The sequence below is a fragment of the Lutjanus erythropterus genome, chromosome 5 (assembly GCF_056507025.1).
Source record: "Lutjanus erythropterus isolate fLutEry1 chromosome 5, fLutEry1.hap2, whole genome shotgun sequence".
In the NCBI taxonomy this organism is placed as follows: Eukaryota; Metazoa; Chordata; class Actinopteri; order Lutjaniformes; family Lutjanidae; genus Lutjanus; species Lutjanus erythropterus.
In genome coordinates, this window is record NC_139321.1 from 19,781,687 (window position 1) to 19,803,001 (window position 21,315).

Below are 21,315 nucleotides of genomic sequence, written 5' to 3' on the forward strand. Positions count from 1 at the left end.
TAGCGGCCACATTAGCCCTTTTTTACACAGGACAAAAAAAAACACAAACACCCACTTACATCTGGCCTGTGTCTTCAAAAGGGAAAGGGTACAATCAGCATTCACTCCTGGGCCAAATGACTGTGGTAATCAGGGGTACTTATTGGCTCCAGCTCAGATTGGCAGTGATGGCATGTCTCCTCCAACTGTAACCTCTGTGACTTTCTTGCTCTTTTTTATACACAGAAGCTTTTATTATGAAGCAACAAAATCAGGAAATGCTGGATTTTTATTGGCAGCAACTTCATATGGCTTCTATCCAGCTAAACGCAAATACAAAACAGTAAAATAAAACCGATACCTGAAAGCAGGAACTGCAATGCCGGAGAAAAAGCAAACTTGAAACCACAGAGATTCAGTTAGAAGTGACAAATACAGTGTTTTAAAAATGCCCTTTCCTGCACACACATAAGTTGAGTCTTTTTTATCTTAAATTTCTGACACTGTCAGACATTTGTCCCAAGCTATTTTTCATGTGGGACAGCCCAAAAGTGCATTGTATATCCAGCTAAACTAGAAACTTGTAACTTTTTTCTGTTATTGTTGATTTGACCAAGTATAAAAAGTTGCCATGAGAGACACATAAGAACAGTTTAGTGCAGCGCTGTGGCATCCAAGGCAGCATCTTGACTCATGGCGCCTGTCTGCTGCAGCATGTGTGTGTGTGTGTGTGTGTGTGTGTGTGTGTGCGTGTGTGCGTGTCTGTGGTAACAAAGATGACCCCCTCCCCCAGCAGCCACACTCCACTCTCCAGCATAAAGCATGTTCATCTTCCCCCTTTTTAAGCAATTAAGGGTTAAACTGTCATCTTGACAGGTAGCCTCCATCCCTCTAAATGAAAGCGTGCCACTGCAATCAATTCTTAGTCGTACTAACACGCCATACCATTTTTAAAAAATGTTTTCCTGTCTCTAACTCCCCCTCCTCCTTGTATCAGGAATAATTAGGGCAATTAATTCAGGTGGATACCCAGTACAACATATGTGTTTTCAGATTAGGTGCAAAGGAGGCTCTGTCACCCGACCCCGTGCAGACTGGGAGATGACCCAAATTAAAGCATGTTTCCTCCCCACCCACTGCTCCCCCCCTTCTTCCTCAGATCCCCCTTGCCACCGCCCCCAAACCCTCATCCCCCCAGCCCCCTTCCGGTGCCATGCCAGCCCCTCCACAACAATGCCAGAGAGCGTCTGCCAATGGTAGCAGCTCCTTAATGAAATAGTAATTGTGACTGTGACTTGCATGCATCAGTTGCTTTGCTGTCCTGTTCTGTTTCATTGCACAGTACAGAGAGGAGTCTACTGAGTTCCAGCTTTGTAATTTCATTAATGCTCAGTGTTGCACCTCTGCGTATAGTTTGTTTTCATTACAGCTTTACATTAGCCGTGATTGCTTTACCAAGTCTGTTGCCTTATTGTTCAAGGTCTTAATATCTTGAGAAATGCTACATAAAGTACATCACGTGCACCGGTAGGGTAGAAATACATTTTATAGTTTCAAAAGCATTCACTCCAAAGACTGAGATGCATGAAGTACGTTGAATATTCCCTAAAGAAGATGCGTAACAAGGTTTTTGTGTGGTGGCAGTAACAGCTGTTCAGAGAGGCACAAGAGTGTGGAATATTTAAGATCAATATATCATTTATTTCACTGTGAGTCTATAATGGGCCCGCAATCGTACGCTCCATTACTGGACACAAGGGCCTAGACTGCTGACCAATCCCATCTAATGAAAACAAATGTACTGGCAGGCTGAAGAAACGAAATACACTACACCACAGTGCATGTTCCAGTGTCATTTGGTATGAGAACTCTGGCCTCAGTCTATGCAGAACAGCAGACTTAACAACTCAAGTGTGTCATTATGTGTGGGCAGGGAGAGGGAAAGCCAAAAAGTGTCCTAATAGCAGACCTCTCCTGACACTGAAAACCAGATTGGAGCCATTTCATATACATGTAACTGCAGTAAAAAAAACACATTTATTACAATTAAGAGTTTTCAAGGAAAAGAAAATATGTTGAATATAATCTCCTCACTTCATCTATCTATTAGAGATACAGCTAAGTTATTTGGGGAAGCACAAATACAGTTATTATTTGGCAAAATAAGTTGTTCAGAAAAAATATATATTTATAATTAATTAGATGCCAATATTAAATCATGTTGATGCTCTGAAGGCACAACAGTTGAATAGAATATTAAGATATATTGATATTAAGATATATTTGCCTGATTTAAGATGAGTTCTGCTGTTAAACTCATCCACTTCTCACATTATATCATCAGCACAGGCAACGTAACGTAAAAATCTGATGATGTTTCAAAAGGCAAATTTTACTTTTTGTTCATGTTTGTGTCATGTGTGTGTGCTTCATGGCCAACTACCTGGTGACCCCCCAAAAAACATTTCACTACCCCTTTGGGGATCCCAGCCCACAGGTTGAGCACCACCGTTCTGTCCAAATACAGAGACAGATAATTTTGTTAGTTTACTATCTATCTAACTATCTATCTGAATTGCAATGTTGTTGCAGCATTAAAAATTCTGGTACCATGTGGAGATGTTTCATGGATAGTGTCTTTTACAGGTCTTTCATCAGAGCACAAATGAGATCAGGACTATTATTTCCAAAGTGCCCATGCTGGTCTAACATCAGTTTTAGCTTTAGATCACGCTGAAAATGGAAGAAAAACAAGGACATATTTAGTGATCCCAGATCAGCACACCTCCTCTGAGAGGGGTTTGATGAGCGCAGCTCCAGATTAGATTAGAGGCCTCGCGCTGATGAATGTAATCCATCATCTTGTAAGCAACGGAAATTTATGGCAATTTAGTTTCAGTAACTCTGTCATAAGCCCTTAGCTTTTAGTTTTCAGAGTTGCATAACTACAAACAGAATAAAGAAGTACAAACGAAGGCTCGTGGGGCGACATGTTTCATGAAACTTGGGGGATTTTGATTTGTGACCATGACAGAGATTGAAAATACATCTTTCTACGTTGCAGGTGTCTTTTTTTTTTCTATTTCTCGCTTTTTGTTTCTTGGTTTCACCTTTTGCCTTTCCACTGCAGGCAAAACAAAATGTGTGGCGGTTTCATTTCATCAACTAAACTCAGAGATAAAACACGAATAAAACTGGATGTTTTGTGAATGTCTCGCCGCTTTATTTCAGTTTGCAAGACGACAACTTCTTTGAACTTGATTTTTTCCCCCCACGGTGCAGCTACTGTGTAGCCCATGAAGCAAGTCTTCTTACTGGGCACCGAGGGAATGAGATGATCAGCCTCTCAACACAAATCTTTTGTTTTTGTCATTCGTGTCATATTTCTGTCAGGTGTGGCAGCTCATCAAGCTGAAATAATGAGGCCATGTTCCATGATTAGTGACAAAACTCTTTAGATATTTATGTGATGATAAACTGTGTCTTTCATCAAATAGTTTGTGGTTGTCTTACCAAAATCTTATTACCATTTCTTTGTGTTGTTTACATTACAATTTCTTCAACTAAATTATAGCTTTTTGGACAACAATGCTGTATTTTCATGAAATTACTTATGGTACTAACACAGGCACAAAACACTGAAATAAAAATGCAAAAAAGCCAAAATTAATCACTAAAAATGTCTATGCATATTGTGAATGTTGAAATCATAAATTCAGCAAACCAGTTTATAAGTGGGCGTATTAATTTAATTGAGGCAGAATCTGTTGGGTGACATGATAGAGGGATGTGGGTGGGGAGTTTTAGCTGCTAAGGAGTTTTAATGTTTATGCTTTTTTGGTTTTATAATTCTTAATACCCACTAAATGACATGAAATAATGTAATTTGACAGAGGACCAACAATTTAATCTTACAGTTTAGTCTTACTTTCCCCTTGCAGTGTTATTATGGCGTACATGTGCACATTTTGTATGTATATCAGGGATTCACATAATACAGCTAATCACATTATGCGCCATGGTTCATATCATAATAGACTACTTAGAGTACAACACTGATAAGTGTTGGTTAGTGTTGTCTCATACACATCACGAGCGAGTGTGATAAGAACAGCCAAGCCACATATCCATTCAAGCGCTTCAAAAAATAAAGTGCAGGTTTGGGATGAACTCTTTGTATGCTGCCTGCACAGACAACAGCTTGACAGTTGGTTTCAAAGAACGTCTCAGCACCTGAAGGGAGGTGTGCGAGGAAGGAGAGAATCACAAAAGTGGTTCAGTCATGCACATCACAACGTTCTTGTTTTTATTAATCCCTACTGTACATCTCCGCAGCACTTAAAACAGACTTTAGCTAGCACCCTCCAACTCGCATCAAAGTCTACACTTGTTTGTTGTGTCATCCTCAGAAACAGACATTTTGCCCAAACAACTGACAGTAACACTTCTTATTATGCAAATAAGCAGGCAGGAGTTTGGATTGTTCTCGGTGTTGAGTAGTAGCGCTGGTTTCACATCAGGTTACAGGTGGAGGAGAAAGTGATGTGCTGGGTGAACGAGATTATCAGTTTCAAAATTTGATTTCCACACTTACAACTGACCTAAAAGCTGAAATGATGTCATTTGAAGTAGTTTGTCTTGTCAGTTTTAGCTGCGGAAATCTGACCACCAGGACACCAAAGTTCCCACAGGTCAAAATCAGTGTTTTTAATCACATATTATTGCACTGTACATCATGACTACATTACTATTTATGTTAATACATTTGTATCCAATTAACTATTTTCTCACTTATGACACAGTAAAACATGGACTGTTCACTGGGCCTCGCTGTACAAAAGTACAACTTTATACATTTACTCGCTAATTTGGGTGAAAGTGAATCAAATTTATTGAGAAAATATTTTCTGGTTTCCCCTCTGATGTCCTCCAGCTGCTCAGCTTCAACTCTCAGATATTTAATTACAGAGTTTCCTCATGGACAGATAGCTTTAGCCTCCCTGTTGCTAAGGTAGCTAACCTAAGCTGTTAGCTGTTAGCTGCCGGCAGCAGAACTATACTCAGCAGCCTCCTAGTGAATACGACCAGTTACCAGGACCAACACAGCCTCAGAGACCAACAGGGAGTACAGCACCAAGGTTGTTTACAGAGTTTCCTGATGGAAAGATAGCTTTACTTGTTGCTAAAGTAGCTAACAATGACTGTTAGCTGCAGTTAGTGGGCAACAGAACTGGCCTTCGATACTGACAGTGAATACAGTGCAGAGTAGTTACACCTTTACTTGTAGCTAAAGTAAGTTAGCTTGAATTATGTTTTTGTTTCTACGGTTTTCTTTACTTAAACTTGTATTAAACAGTAGATAATTACCATTTACTCTGTTGCTATTGTTGGCATAAGTTCTAATTAAGTTTGTGTTTAATATTAAGAGCTTTAATAATTTGTATGAATCATTCTGATTTTCTTTTTATCATAATTATTTCTCTGTTTCAGTACCACACACATAGTTGCATGTAACATAGACAGTTATATTATTTCTGTCTACAGTCATAGCTCTGTCTGCTGTGCTGCACATTCAAAAATTGTTTTCTAACAGACTCCTGAATAACACGGTACTTTGCAGATGCTCTGCTACACTGCAAAAAGTCCACCTTGACAAAGACAGTGCTATCAAGTTAACCACCTAGCAACAGGGTCGGTCTTGTCTGCTCTGTCTCGAGCAAGATATCGCTGGCCTTCGGGAAGGCCTAAGGGGATTATTTTTAGTCCCGACAAATGGTAAATCAAAATGTGATTGGTTAATTCACGTGTCACTTTCTAAACAAACACAGAGACTGTGGCCTTCTGTCCCGGTGATGAAGTCCTAACCAATGAGTGAGCCAGCTCTAACCTTTCTCTGCCTAGAGACAACAACAAAAAAAAATCTGACTGGATAACTCTATCTGGCTGTTTTCAGGACAGTAACCCTTTCATTTCTGAAGCAAAGCTGATAGAATCTGAAAAAGAAATGGAAAGAATAGGCTAATATTTAAGTGAAACAAATCAAAATTTAATATATTTAAATATAATATTTGAAATACTGATATGTTAGGCCTTCTCCAGAGGCCGTCAGGGTTCCCCTCTGACTTTTAAGCAGCTAAACTCTGTCTGCATCTGAATGATACTGGCCTTTCTAATGTGTTCACGTCTGTTTAGATGTCATGTATGTACTGTTTTGGGCACTGCCTTAATTTACCTTTGCATTTTACAAGACACTGCACTGAAATGTTTATGTAATTTAACCATATGTGTCGCCTCCTATTCCAATAATAGTTGATTTGAATCATATCCCTTCAGTTTGGTGCACATGTCACATTAAAACTTAATTAACTCTCCATCCACCATTATGAGGAGTGTGATGTGAGTTGAATACCGATAACGCGCAGGAGGGAGAGCTTTGCAGAGCGCGGCGTGCTAAAATCACACTAATTTAAATAATTGACATTATACATGCTGTGTTGAATAAATAATTAAATAAATAAATAACACCTCCGGATCATAGCTTGGGTTTCTCATTAGAAGGCAAGCTGTGCAACTCCGTGCTCAGAAATGAAAGTCAAGTGAAGCAATTGCAATAATTACAGCAGCAAGAAAGAGTGTGCGTGCGCATCAGGAGTGGCGGGGGCTTTACGGAAGGCAATGAGGAGGGAGGCGCTGACTGTCTACAGGTGCCTCTGATTAAGGGTAATCTGGGCAGCCCTCCCCTTTCTTATCTCCGCGATGAGCCCTGCTGCCTCTAGATGCCTCGAGCTCCGTAGCTGCCTGGCGTAATGAGCTCCTCAGCCACACCATGGATGCCCTGCAGGACAGTCCCTACAGAGCCATAATGAGCACTCCAGTGTACCAATTCATACTCCCCACCAAGGGGCCCCCCCAAGCCTGCCTCCCCTCAGACATGGGTGGGCACGGCATGTTCGCCAAAACCTCTCCGACGGCCACCCTCCACTTCAGCTCCCCTTCCCGAGGTGACGGCATCCCCTGTGGGTTCAGTGTGATGTCCCTGCGTGTGTGTGTGGTAGGAGGGATGGCCCGGAGCCCAGGCTTGGCATCAATCACTTTACATCGGGAGTGAGGCGAAAGGCAGAGGCGGCGATAGGGATTGAGTTGCAGTAAAAGATAGAGGGGAGGCACGGGACGCCGGTATGGAGTGCCGGGTGAAGAGCGAGGACAGCTGAAGTAGCCAGGGATGGAAAAAGGTAAATGATGGTAGAGGAGTGGAGAGGGTGAGTGAGTGCGAGAGAAGCAACGAAAGATAAATTGTACGAGAGAGAGGTGGAGAGAGAGAAGGAGAGGAGTATCCGGGTATAATGAGGTCTATGGAGGAGGGTGGGTAATGAGTGGGGGGGGGGGTGTCAGAGTCCAAGGTGAGGAAAGATAGTGGAAGAGAGGGAGGGGGGAGGCTCTTTTGCCAGACAGCGGTCCCTCTGTTGGTGCCGGGGTGGATCTGTGTGTTTAAGAAACTGCACTGCTGTGCTTTTGCTCTCTTAAACAACCAGGAGGTGGGTGAGAGGATCGACGGGCCTGACCACAGAGCGGGGCTTTGAAGCTGCCTCACGCTGAGAGAAACTGTATTGGATTTAGAGAGACTGCCTTTCAAAAAGCAAAAGAGGCGAATGAAAGACAAAAAGAAATAGAAAGACAGAAAATCAAAGAGAAAGACAGAAATATGCAACATACATCAGCTTGACATAGCTCATATGTGCGATTTGGCTCATCTATATTTATCTCCGTTTGAAAGATTAGCATAACAATTAACATTTTCCACAAGCCTGTGTGCAGATAGCAAGATGGCAATCACGAACATGGTGTAGCATTCATTAGGATTATTCACCATCATTAATTGTGGTCATGAATGATTTTCACGGTTAGAAATGATTCCATCTGTCTGTCGGATTGGCTGTCTTTTGCATTACAAAGGCAAAACATTAAGCGTTGTGTCTTTAGACGTATGTTTGCCTGCGTTTTGCATTTTGTGGATGCGTTTTTCTGTGTGTGAACGCCTGCGCATGTGTGTGTTCTTAGGCTCTTGTGAAGTCCAGGAGTAAAAAGGCACTCATCATCTTTCATCTATGCTGCATTTATTCTACAGTAGCACTGCAGCAGCTGTTGCAGCCATATTTTCTGCCTTTTTCCCCCCAAAATGGTGCAAAGTTGGTATTTTTGAAACTAAAATCTCATGCTTCTTCAATGGCAGGTAGTCAGATCACTAGTCACACCTGCTGGCATGTGAAAAGAATAAATTTTCATTTTCTGAAGGAATACACTTGGGGATAGAGTGAGAGTGCAGCATCATATACTGATACACAATAGATACAGTAAAATGAGAAACTTTTGCAGTACAATAGCTACATCTGTATCAGAGAGGATTAGCGTGGCGGGTAGGATTGGGCAGTGTGTCTTATTTTAATTGCTGTGTATTTTAAATAACTTCCCATTGCTCTTCTTCTTGAATAGAACCTCTGCGGGGCCAAAAACTGTCTTTTCAGAAAATGGTTCCATCTGGGAATAAGGATTACATTATTATTATTATTATCTTGTGAGGGATTAAGGATTTGTCTCAACCAGTGAGTGTTGCCCTGAAAAATACAAGTAAATCACAACACAGTGTCACAGAGTCTATTGTTCAGATCCTGAAAATATAAAAATACAGACATTAAATCCTGAAAAGGAGAGGTTTACATCCTCTGAACAAGGGCAATGTGCTGTTTTAGCTGTCATAGAATTGAGGTTTGAAAAAAAAAAAAACATGTTACAATGATGTTCGGCAGAAGAGTTCAGCTACAGTTCCACTAAGAGTTTTTTTTTTTTTTTACAGAAGATATTGAAATTACAAGACTGTGTTTGGTCTTTTAATATACTTGTGTCACATATGAGTTCATCTTTCGTAGCTGACAGATGAATAAATATAGGAATTTGCAAGCTGGTTACCAAAAAGCTTTCTTTGCACTATCGTTATTATTTTTTTTTTAATTACATCAGTACCAATTATTATGTGGTAAAGGGCACAGAGACAGGAATATATACACATATTAAAAGGTCAAGTATAAAGAACAATATTCAGTTTCTCTTAGATTCTATTTCAAGGACTGCTTCTAAAATGTACACGAAATTGGTATCATTACTTGTTTTCACATCTGTCACTTGGCTTCAGCGCAGTATAAACAGAGAGGACACCATAACAAAGCACTGCCCACAGCCACAATTGACCTTTGGGGTTCTGATCCCTTAATGTGTTTCTCTGTGTTGGTGCTGATAAAGCCTTCCTTCGCCTCTGTCCAAATCTATAAAGCTTTTTCCAAAGATGCTGGTAATGCGGAGTGAGAGACACAAATATCTTCCCCATTCCATGGTCATAACCTCTGCCTCTGCCATCGATAGCTCTAATAGGTGTTTAGAAGGCCTTGTATGTGCCTGCGTTTGATGGCCGGCTGATGGTTCGGCATGTCATTCAGAGAAAATGGGTTGTGTTGAGGGGGCGGGGCTGGAGCCAGACCACAATGTCCTGGACTGCGGAACAAGAGCATCTATTCAAAGCCAATCTTTTGTAAATTTGTAACACTGTCGATTTGCATAATTCATGTATGTCCACCTGAAACAGAAAAAAACAGATTTGCAATTCTATTTGTGATCATAACAAACACCCCAGTTATTATGTGACAAACACATGGGGATTGACAGGGCAGCCTGAAGAGCTACTGATTACAGATTGATCCCTGTTTAGATTAACCATATTCAAACCTCCAAATCAGGAGCCTTAAGTGTACTGCACATTTATGCACTTATGCATGCATTACAGATGTTTTCATCAGGATGGGGGGCAGTTATTTTAGTGTTTAGTGTAGCCTGTTTACTGAGTGCAACACCATGGATGCCATAAACACAGCATTTTCGTTTCCACTTAATGCAGTAAAGGAAGGAGTAAAACTCCTGGAGCTCCTTAGTAAAGATGGACCTTGTCTTCGGCATGACAGCTAAGTGTGAGCATCCTGACAGGTTCTGTCAAAAAGAGCCACAAGCTTCATAGCATATGACGCTTGCAAAAGCCTTGACAATGACACATTGATTGATTGACACACAAACAGACAAATCAGTGTTCAATTCAGACATTTGGTGCGTTGTTTGTTTTTATGATTAGGTAATTATGAATAGGACAAAAACATGATATATTATTATATAATTAGAATTTTAATGGTGGTGAAAACTGGGACTATTATTATTATTATTATTATTATTATCATTATTATTATTATTATTTGTAGGGACTCCAACAACCCAGCTTAAATCAGTGACAGTGCTGGGAAGAAAACTGGGATGTCTGGTCACCGCATCCCTTTTCAGCACAACTTATTTACCATGTCTTTAAGACAGCATTTCATTCTAAATGACTGCACTTTGAGTTTACTTCTCTTAACAAAATTTCCCAGACCTCAACTGTGTAATACGTAGACATTTTGTAGTTTGACCGTGCTGACACAACCCAAAATGCCCTTCAAGCAAAAACTTTCAGCCATGTTGAATCAAAGTCCAAAAAAAAGCCCCAGTTTGTCCTTGTGAATATTTTTGTTTGAAACTGCGATTAACAGGCGGTTTCTGACTTTGGCATCCCACAGTGTTAGATTCAAAAAAGACACTGTGGTAGTCATAAATTGTTAATGTATTCGTAGTATGTGTTTGTGCGTGTACTGTTTAATTGTATGGTAATTGGTTTAAAAACAAGAGGGAAGCAAATTCTTTCATGGAAATGATAATCTACATGTGAATTAGCTTGTAAATGTTCATCACCATGACTGAAAAATGTAAAGTAAACACTTCCATTATATTTCCTTGGTTAAATTACACTGTGAATTTAATTCATTATCTGTATATATGTTGTATATGTGTGTAGCATGAGGGAACTAAAACTCTCATTTGGCTGTGTTGTGTAATGATAATAGATGACCTTAGAAATGTGAGGTTCAGTCGTGGTTGGGCTGTAGAGAATATAATATCTCGGTGTAAGAGACCGGTATGAACTATTATTTGTCAGATATCTCTGTCTATCTGTGGAGTGAATAGAGGATGACATTTTTGTGTAAATTAATTTTAAAAAAGTGATAGTTATATTAGATTTAGTCTAGACATGTGTATTCACAAAAGCAGACATACTCTTACTGAGGCGAGTATTCAGAGTGAATCGACTGTCCTTATTCAATATTAGATGGCAAAATAGAACTTAAAGGCGTGTAATGCTATTGTAATTCTTGCATGTTTTTTTTTACTTAACTGAAAAAATTGGTTAATTATGGCAAAAACATAATTTTATATCTGTTTATCTAACATATATTGTTATATTATTTCATTGAAGGTATTTTTAATCTTTAAAAAGACTAAAGAAATAAAGACCACAGCTAGAATTGAGGTTTTTATAATCTTATTGTTTTTCAAAGCAGAGTTAACTAGCTAAGTGGAACAGTCTGAACAATATATGAGATGACTTTCAGGAATGTATGAACATGACATCTATCTAACACATATGACATATTGTTTAAAGCACGGCCTAATTGCATTCTTTTACTCAGGAAGAGCATTGGGATTCATAACATTATAGTTACATACTGTCTTAACCCCTGCCTCTTACATTGGGTTTCAGCAGCCTACTGCTGCTCGGCCAGAAAAAAAAAACAAAAAAAACTCTCCACTGAGGTTTAACGAAACCAATGAGATTATTTCTGCTTGCATAGCAGCTCTGTCTCTGAAAAATGTTTGTATAGCTAAAACCCCAATCTGCCTACATGGCCTGGTTCATGTGTGGCCGTAACTCCCCAGACTGGGGGTTTGGTCGAGGCCTCTTTGCCTGCGAGTAGTGTGGAACACATGCCTGGCACAACCGGTGCCATGAGGGAATGGCACACAGCTGGTTTGATTGGGCTCTGGCCTTAATCGCCCGTGTCTCTGCCATCAGCGCTCAAGGAGCAGTCACACACATGTTCGCTGTGCTCATACAAGGGAAACTGATTGGAACCTTCCACATTCATTCCCAATCAAACACTGCTCAGACAGATAAAAGGCTGGTGTTGCTTTGTGAGATGGGTATCAATGTCTAACGAGAAAAGCCCGGGCTAGGCATTCACCGAGCTCCTTCGAGTCTCAGTTCCCAGGCAGGCAAATGAAGGGATCTATTTGCAGAGAGCTGATTGTTGGGTGCAGAATAGTGGGTTACAGTCTATACGCTAAAGATAAATACATCTACTCCTGTGCAAATGCATTAGCCATGCATAGTTTAATCCTGAACATGGCTGCAAAAGGCTGCAGCATAAAAACATAAGCATCTGAAAGGTCGATGTCGAGCACCTCTGCTGAGAGAAGAGCAGACCGCTCATCAAAACAGAGCAGCTCGTCTGTAATTTGAAAAGCAGAAAGTGATTAGCATACGTTTGCCAAATCTAATTCTAAATATTGTTATGTTCTTTTGCCCCTCAAATGCACTGCACTGAAAAAAAAATCATACAGGAATTTGAATCAACTAATCTTTTCTCATGAACTCACTCAATTAAATACAAGTTTTATTAATTCAAGTTAGTTAAGCTTAAACTTTCTAGTATTTATTCTCTGAACACTACAGAGTTCAATCAACTCATTAAATTAAGTTTCTAAAGAAACTTGATCAGCATATTAGCAGACTTCCCAGCATGTACTGTTTTAGTGCTAAAAATCTCCAGAGAATCTTCTTTTTTATAGTTTGAAGAAAACATATATAGTTGAAACCTGCTCACTTTAATATAAGTCTTGGTTGTTTGTTTTCACAATAATAAAAACACTGTGAACCACAATGAAGGTTAGTATTGAATTCATGTAAAATTTAATAAATCCACTTTGAGCAGTGTCACTCCATCAGGAGCAGCTGTGGCTGTAAGTTCTTTATGTGAAACGAAGAACTGACTCTTCAAACTGAGAAAATGTGAAAGGAAACCAAATTCATTTCCAGTGATCATCAGTGTGGCTGAAGAATTATTGGTTCAACTTCTATCACAGTTGAATTAATATTAAGTTGACTAGAAAAAGTTCATTTGTTTTGACTCATTACAAACATACCTGAATTTGTCTTTTCAAATTCATGGAACTTAAAATTTTAAGGTAGCCCAGACAGTTACTCTTTCAAGTTTAAACAAATAGTTTCACCTGAATCAAAGCTGCAGAGATATTTATCATCCCGGACCCTGTCTCTCAAAAAGGCAGTAAAAAGTGAAGTCAGAGTGGATTTTCTAAATTCTGTAATTCAACTTGATAAGATTGTATTTATTTTCATTTATCAAAATAAAGTTTTGACTCACCGCGAGCAGCAGTCAGTAACAATGTGCAGCTAATGTCGTTTTGAATACACTTAATGCTCTCTGCTCACCCGACTAGAGAGAGAACCGCAGTAGTAAATTGGTTGACTATTGCTGATAAGCTTAACAGCAAAGCAGCATCCAAGCATTTGAATGAGGGCATTAATGGTTGTCTAAAACAGGAATAATGAAGTGACGGCGACAGTGTTGTGTTGCCTCTTGCTCTTGAGAGGAACGTCTGCCAGCGGAAGAAAATGGTGACTTCTAAAGGAGATCAGCAGAGTAGTAGTAGGTCATCAGAAGTTAGAGAATACTATAATTGCAGGCCAAAAAAAAGGGAAAAAAGCTCAGCCTCATTTCAGGATAATTGTGTCTTTATATAAAAAAGCAGCTTCACACACTCTCACGCATGCACACGCAGATATATTCAGTCATGCACAAACATGTACACACACACACGCACAGACGTCTCTTAATCTTCCTGACACACACGTGCACGGTCATGCACACTTGCGCGCAAAATACACAAACGCAGTGCACAAACACAAAGCAAATGTCCTCACAAAGTAGATGAGCTCCATTCTGTGTCGAATTGAAAGCATCTGCAAAGCCAGTTCCTCTCGGCCGTGGAGGCGTGCATCAGCCGGCAGAAGCGCCTGCTTGGTGTCCCAGAGTGGCTCGCGTAACACTTGGCCTGCTCCCTTGCCACTGCCTGGATCAGAGAGGCCCACTGCTATCATCTAGGCGCTGGCAGCAGCGAGGCTAGGCTTAGAATGACAAATTGGTTAGAGGGAGTGAGTGACGAGAGCAGGCCAAGAAATATACTTTGAAGAGAGAAATGCATTCCGGGTTGTGACAAGCATGCCGCATTATATGGTCAAGTGTACAAGTCTGACTCCCACCATGTGGATTGATCCAGATCCCAAAGACACTTAAATGAGGCGAGGCTCTCTCATCAAGACAATGCCAAAGTATTTATCTTAGAAAGTCACCCAAAATATTACTGGATTAGAGAGCTTTTCAGCACGCAGTCTCTTGTCTCGTGGCCTCAATTTGTGTGAAACTGCCCCTCCCCTCCAAACTATCTGAGTGACAATGATTCTGCAGTGTTTGTCTAGTGTTGTAGACATAGTTTTGTAATAATCTAACATTTCTAAACACACATATAATTATGTCCAACTTAATCTAAGGAGACCTTTCCCGTTATAAATCAGGAAATAACTCATTTGAGACAATTACAGAAATAATCAGCAAAAGTTCACCATGCTAATACAACCCCCACTGATGAATGTATAACTTAATTCGCCATTTCAACAAACTGATCATTTCCAAATAATTTCCCCCCATCTGTGAGCCAGCCAGTACAGCCAGCAAGTAATGCTGTCTGTTTACAGTATGGCATAAATTGTCTTTTCCAACAAAGCATACTTGGAAAAGAAGTTTTATAGATGTTGTTTTTGTTTAGTGTGGAGGTAGAGCTTGAACTTTAGTTAAAGTGCATACGAGGTGTAGACATGCAACTTTTGTCAGAGGTCAAATATAAAAAATAAATCATATCGACCCGTCTCTCACCTGAAGGCCATGTGAAACTGAAAGGAAATAGAAACACTGTGGAGCCCACTGCACCTTAATCCCACTGACTGGAGGAAGCCCCAGACCTCAGTGGTACACTTTTTGTCATATCCCAAAGGTGATTATTCAGTTATTCCAATTTTACATGAATTTCTCAATCAGTTTGTTCCTTTTGACTCCATGTCACTGTTTTCTGTTTCTGGTTTAAGGGCTTTTTTTTTTTTTTTTTTTTTTTGTATTAGGGTCCTGGGGAACACAAAGCACCCAATGGAGTCCCATGCATTTGTAATAGATGGAACTTTCCTAATAATAATCTCAGACCCCATTCAATAGTCTTTGCATGTCAAAGGAGAAATATGTAAGAACATAGTGCTCAAAAGTGAGTAGTGGAGTCTGAATAGCGAGTTGGAGCTATTGATGATATTAAAAAGACTGAATCCCTTCTCATTATACGATCTATGTCTAAAGTGAGTTGTTTCCTCACGCCCCCTCCTCCCCAGACATCAGGCAGGCTGCCTGCAAGCTGCAGCGAGACCCTCATGAGCACAAGACAAGCACAAGATTATACTTTGACACTGACAAGTGACACTAGTCCTACACTGTAAGCTGTCAGCTGTTTATAGCTGTTAATTGTCTATCAATATAAAATTAACCCCGTTATCCTGAAAACAAATGCTCACTGCTCTGAAACTACTCACTCTGGAGTTGGAGATCCTGCCTGCCAGACTCTGTTAGGATATTGCTACTACATCTAAAAGATTATTAACTATTATTAACTCATTTAGAAAATATTTGTCACTAATATTAACTCTATAACAATAATAACAACAACAATAATGATAATAACAATACTCATACTACTACTACTACTACTACTACTACTAATAATAATAATAATAATAATAATAATAATAATAATAATAATAATAATAATGATGATAAGTGGGAAACAAAGAAAAAAAACAGTTGGTTCAGCCTGGAGTTGAACATGCTGGCTGTAGGCTTGTTGTTGGAGAAACTGGTATTTAATTGTTCATTTTATAATTTAGTACAGTAAATATATTAGATATTTATGCGACGTTTTGTCCTCTGATCTATTTCTGCAGGTATCAAACTTATGAAAACAGATTTCCCTAATGTTAAGTCATAGCAGTTGTTTGCAATAAAAACAGTATTAAGCTTCCTCAACATATTTTAGATTATTATAAACCAACATATGAAATCCTGTTCGTGATAATCCACAGCAATCCTTCACGAAAGAAACCATGGCATCAGAGTCTGTTCAGAATAACAGGGAAAGGAAAGGAAAGGAAAATGAGGACTGGTGATTGAGTGCATAGTGAGTGGCTGCTTAATGTTTCAGGGGCACTGGATTCAGTGAAATATATTCCACAATTAAAACACACCCAAAATGGCCCCTGCAGTTTATATTTTGTCTGTATGCATCAGAATTAATGAAATCCAACCATTATACAGAATATTGTAGCATTACCACATTTTTTAGTCATGCCCATTTGTAAGTCTGACTGATTTACTAGTGTGTGGTCCCGCTGTATTAAGAGTGAGTTTGTTCTAAACACAGCAGCTTTGTAGGTTGTAATTACATTGTTTTTCTGCGGGGTTGTTGGCACCTTGGTCAAAGGCAAGCTCCTGTGTGCCTGTAGGACTCCCTCTCATGTAAATTAGGCGCTCTTTCCTTGCCAAAGCAATCATGACATTGCACTGGTGCAATGCTAGGTCTGCAAATAAGCCATGTCAGAAGCACACACACAAGACACCGGATGTAACCCTCTTCAATTCCCTCTCTGAGCAAACTGCAGAACCGTACCAGTTGGCATCTCTAGAATTTGGTTTGAAGTTGTAGAGTATTTTACTTTTGTTGTCAAATTGCTTTGCAAATGAGGCCCACCCTGGCACAATTTCAAAGAGCTTGTGCTATATGTGCAGCTTCCTCCAGGCACTAGTTTCTGAACCTTCATCATTCTGTATGCATATGCACAGTACTGCACTAAGCTCACATGGAGGACTAGATAAACATGCCAAGCTGGAAGGAAGATGGAAGGCGGTATGCTTATGTCTTGTCAGCCTGTCTGTATGTTGTTTCTGTGTTCCTCAGCTTGACTGACATGGTCGATCTAATAATATGGCAGGTAGACAGAATGAAAGCCTTGTAGGTTTTTACCCATTAAAATGATATTCAATCATTTTTTGATGGGCTTTTTTTGCCTGAAACCACGCCTTATAATGATTCAAGATTCGAGTGCCATTCACATTGAAATGTTGTGTTGCTTGAAGCCAGATCAAAATAATTGTTTTGATATGTCCCGTTTTTGTCTTGGCAATGACATTAATAGGGGGTGATGGTACAATGAGGATAAAGAACATTTTTGAGGTTTGTTGACTAAATTTGAGCCACGGATCCCCTGGCTCACAGTTATAGGGTTTTAGTCTGGGCATCCTGGAAAAGGCACTGTTTTGCGATACAAGTGTTGCACATATTGCGTGTCCCTTTGATTGCATGTCCAAGTCAGCCACTAAATAATAATAATGCGGAGATTGAAACACTGCAAAATAGCCCAAGGCTCAGAAATTGCTAATGAACAGCAGCAGGGTGCAGCAGGGGTGCGACGGGGGGTTGAGGCATCTGAAACCTTACTTTCTGTTTTCAAAGGCAAATAATCTATGGTTGCTTTCTTTATACCCAAAACATCTGTGCCACTGCCTCAAACGAGGGGAAACATGAATGTATGAGTAGTCTCGTGTATCGAGAAAAAGTGTTACATAGGACCTGTAAAAATAATTTTTGAGGCAAAGTACATATGCAGCTTATTTTTCCTACATGTCATAAAAATGTTAAACAAACTTCAACACAAGGCAGCTTCATCTCACAATAGCACTTGTGTTTTTACACTTGTTACGCTCCCTTCATTCACTGCCTGTCAAGAGGTCTTCTAACACTGCAGAGAACCATCAAGCAAAGGGAAATCCATGGAGAGGGATAGAGACAGAAGGCAAGAAAAAGAATATATTTGGTGCTATGTGCTGCAGATCAAAAACATGGCAGTCACATGATCAAAGGCATTTGATAATCCTTGAACTACATTGCTCTTTTAATCCTAGTGAGAGAACTACATTTTATTGGGGGGAGGGGGAAACAATGTCGGGGTGGCAAACAGAGCTAAAAAAAAGTGCAGTAACTAGCTGCTGGAAATGCATTTTACTAAATGTAGCGTGGCACTTTTGAGGGAGCTGGTGAAGACGACAGCATAAAGCCTCCTTGTGTGTGTAGAGAATGGAGGCTGAGCTGATGGAGCTGCAAACACAAATGTGCCACAAGTCCCTGTCCACTCAGCACTGAATAGTGCTCTTGTTTTTTTCATGGGGCTTGTTGGGGAAGTTGGCTTGTTGAATGTGACCAGACTACGATATACTACATCTGGCACACAGAAACAGAGAGCAAGTTACGGTAAAGTAAAGGTTTGGGCTAATATTCCTTTAAATCAGGATGGTTTGAGATGTTTCTTGGTTATTGTACTGAATATGTATTATACAGTACCTAACCCTACATGTCTGTTAATTTAAGTGTTTACTGGACATTTTGACAAAAAAAATCCATATAATTCACATATATGATAATTTATTTGTATTATTTGATATCTATGAAAATTCACTGATCTCACCTTTTTTTTTTTTTTTTTTGATAAATGATAACAAGTATTCTTCACATTTCAGTTGGTTTTGTTTTTTTCTTGGGAATTCTCTTGGAATTTCTTAGGAATCGTTTTATTTTGCATATGGAAAATTCATATAAAGATGACATTTCAGTCATAAATTAGTTTTTTTTTTTTTAGAGTGTATTTGTGATTGTGGTAAGAACAAGGCAGATTGCATCATGAAATTCAATAGAATATACAATATATTTCTCATTGCCGAGTTGTATCTAAGATTCATCCTATTTTTTGGTGCAGCGTAAGACATTTGCATTGCATAAGAACCTCACAGGGTGGTACTGGTTGTTCCAGGTGCTAGTCAAACCCTCAGGCATCAGGGAAACAGAGTTATGGCTGGTCTTCATTTTTTTTTCTTTGGCCAGTGATCATGGTATAAGTGAGATAATGCTTTTTAAGGTGTTCATAATCAGGAATTAATTGATTCTGTGGAGTCTCCACATTGTCCATTAAAGGTTAAGTGAGTAACATTTAGGAGGATCTACTGGTAGAAATGGAACATAATATTCATAAGTGTGTTTTCATTAGTGGATAAATTGTCTGAAAATAAGAATCGTCGTGTTTTCATTACCCACAAACAAGCCTCTTCTCTCTACATAGACCACAGGTGTTCTTCCATGGAGTCTGTCAGATTACACCACCATGTTTCTACTAGATACAGCTTGTTCTTGTATAGTTCTCCTAAATGCTCGGCAGATTAATTGGTTGAAATCTGCTATTCACCGCTAGATGCCGCTAATTCCTAACATTGGACACCTCAACGGGCATCATCCCTTATTTGAACAATTTATAGGTGTTCAGGGGAGGGTAAAAATTATGCTGAAGGAAAAGAACAAAGGTACAGCAGAGAGGATCATTGCTAAATCAGCATGTCTCCAAGAAATCAGACAAAGAAACATCATGTTTCAGTTATCTTTCCGTTTCCTCGGAAAATAAATTTTGTTGCATATCATAGCATTGTGCTCTCTGGGCCTTATCAAGTTACCATAACCACCCTGAGCTCTCTGAAAAGACAAAAACATCAATATGTGGTGTAATCCAAGGCCCTCTGTTGCAAGCCTTGTCAATAGTGTTTCCCTATCAGATGCAAAATGTTCCAGACCAAAGGTGAGTTGAAAAATTACAGTTTTTTTCCCCCTTACATGTTTTTCTATTTATGATTTCTCACCTGATTACATGATCATCATTACATTTGCGTTCCCAGTAAAAACACAGAGAATGAGTTATTGCTCACAAAGCAGAATGGTTTCCACACTGATGAAAAATAAATGCCTAATAATTACCTCTTACATGTGTGAGTTATACCAGAGTGTGACAAAGGAACATGGCGTAAATGAAAAGTGATGTTTTGTTCTGCTTGAGGAATAAAATGAGATTGTGATGAAAAAAAAAACAGCAAAAAAACAACAGTGATTATAGCCTGGGGAGATCTTGCTATGTGTTTGTGTGTGTGTCCAAGAAAGGGGAAGGGATTTAGATTATCTATGGTTGGTATCAAGCTTGAACAGGCCCCTTTATTTATGTGAACCACAGTACTGAATCCAACAGAGTTTTTTTTAGAAATGCAGTATATTTGTATTTGTGAATATTGCTTCTTCCATATCATCTGTGCTTTCAAATTAAAATGGTTTTTGAAGATGGAATACACACCCTGTTGTTCATTTTAAACAGACTTAAATCTTTTACGAAAATATCAAATACTCTTTTACACACTTTTTTTTTTCTTACACTTTTTTATTAGCACCTCAAACTATTCTGGTGTGACTGGGAGTTATCACAGTGACTTCAGCTGGCACTGGGGATGTATGGTGTGAGGTTTTTCAAGCTTTTCGTTTTCAGTGTTGTTACACTTGATTGGGTGAAAGTAACGAATTTACAACTACTCATGTTAATGTAATGAAGTCATGTTTTTGCGCACTTGAACTTGTACGTTTTTTGGGGGTTTTTTTTGTATTTTTTGCAAGTCTCTGTGACCCAATCAAAAATGATGAAGCCGACACATAGTAAAATTACTATATTTATATTTATATAAATCACAGTGGAAGCAAAACCGAAAAATATCTGTACTTTTCCTGTTCTTTTCTGCAGTTATTGTCAGCTTTCGGCTTCAAACTCAAAAAAGGAATGCTGGTAACTCTAGCTACACAATACTAGACAGCACTATACTGCACTAGACAGTACGAGACAATGCTAGATAACAGTAGTGGCTATCCTAAAGAAAGAAAATACACAAAAATGCAAAAATTTGTTTAGCCACCAAACTTATTATCGTACATCAATATATATATACAATATGCATCAATGGAAATTTTACAGTGCATTCATGAACATAATATATATTTTAGGAACATTTTTACATGAACTGCAAAATTAATTTTCTCATTATAAAAAAATGAACTCACTCTCACTCCAGGGTGCAGCCTGCGCACAAAGACACACACACACACACACACACCTGGACCTCAGTATGGCTTTATATCTCCCCTCTGGTTTAGGCAAAAGCACACAAAATAATAGAGTTTATTAAAACAGTCAGCTTACACCATTAAGATATGAATCTGTTCATAAGTGTACTTTATCACCACTTACGCCGACCTGCTGCCCAGTCCCTCAGTGTGGTGGAGAGAGATCAAAACATTTTACAAACCTACTGCAACTGCAACTGGCAAGAATACAAAATCATCACTCATCAT

General features: G+C 39.2%; 1 protein-coding gene across 1 annotated transcript in view; it reads left to right on the forward strand.

Annotated features, from left to right (window-relative positions):
- Window positions 1-6,805: 6,805 nt before the first annotated feature.
- The window catches only part of LOC146326720 (protocadherin-9-like), a 113,619-nt gene continuing 99,109 nt past the window's right edge, over window positions 6,806-21,315 (forward strand). The window contains exon 1 of the mRNA XM_084719838.1: window positions 6,806-7,030. Within this exon, the coding sequence (XP_084575964.1) occupies window positions 6,806-7,030 (225 nt within the window). The remainder of the gene's footprint in view (window positions 7,031-21,315) is intronic.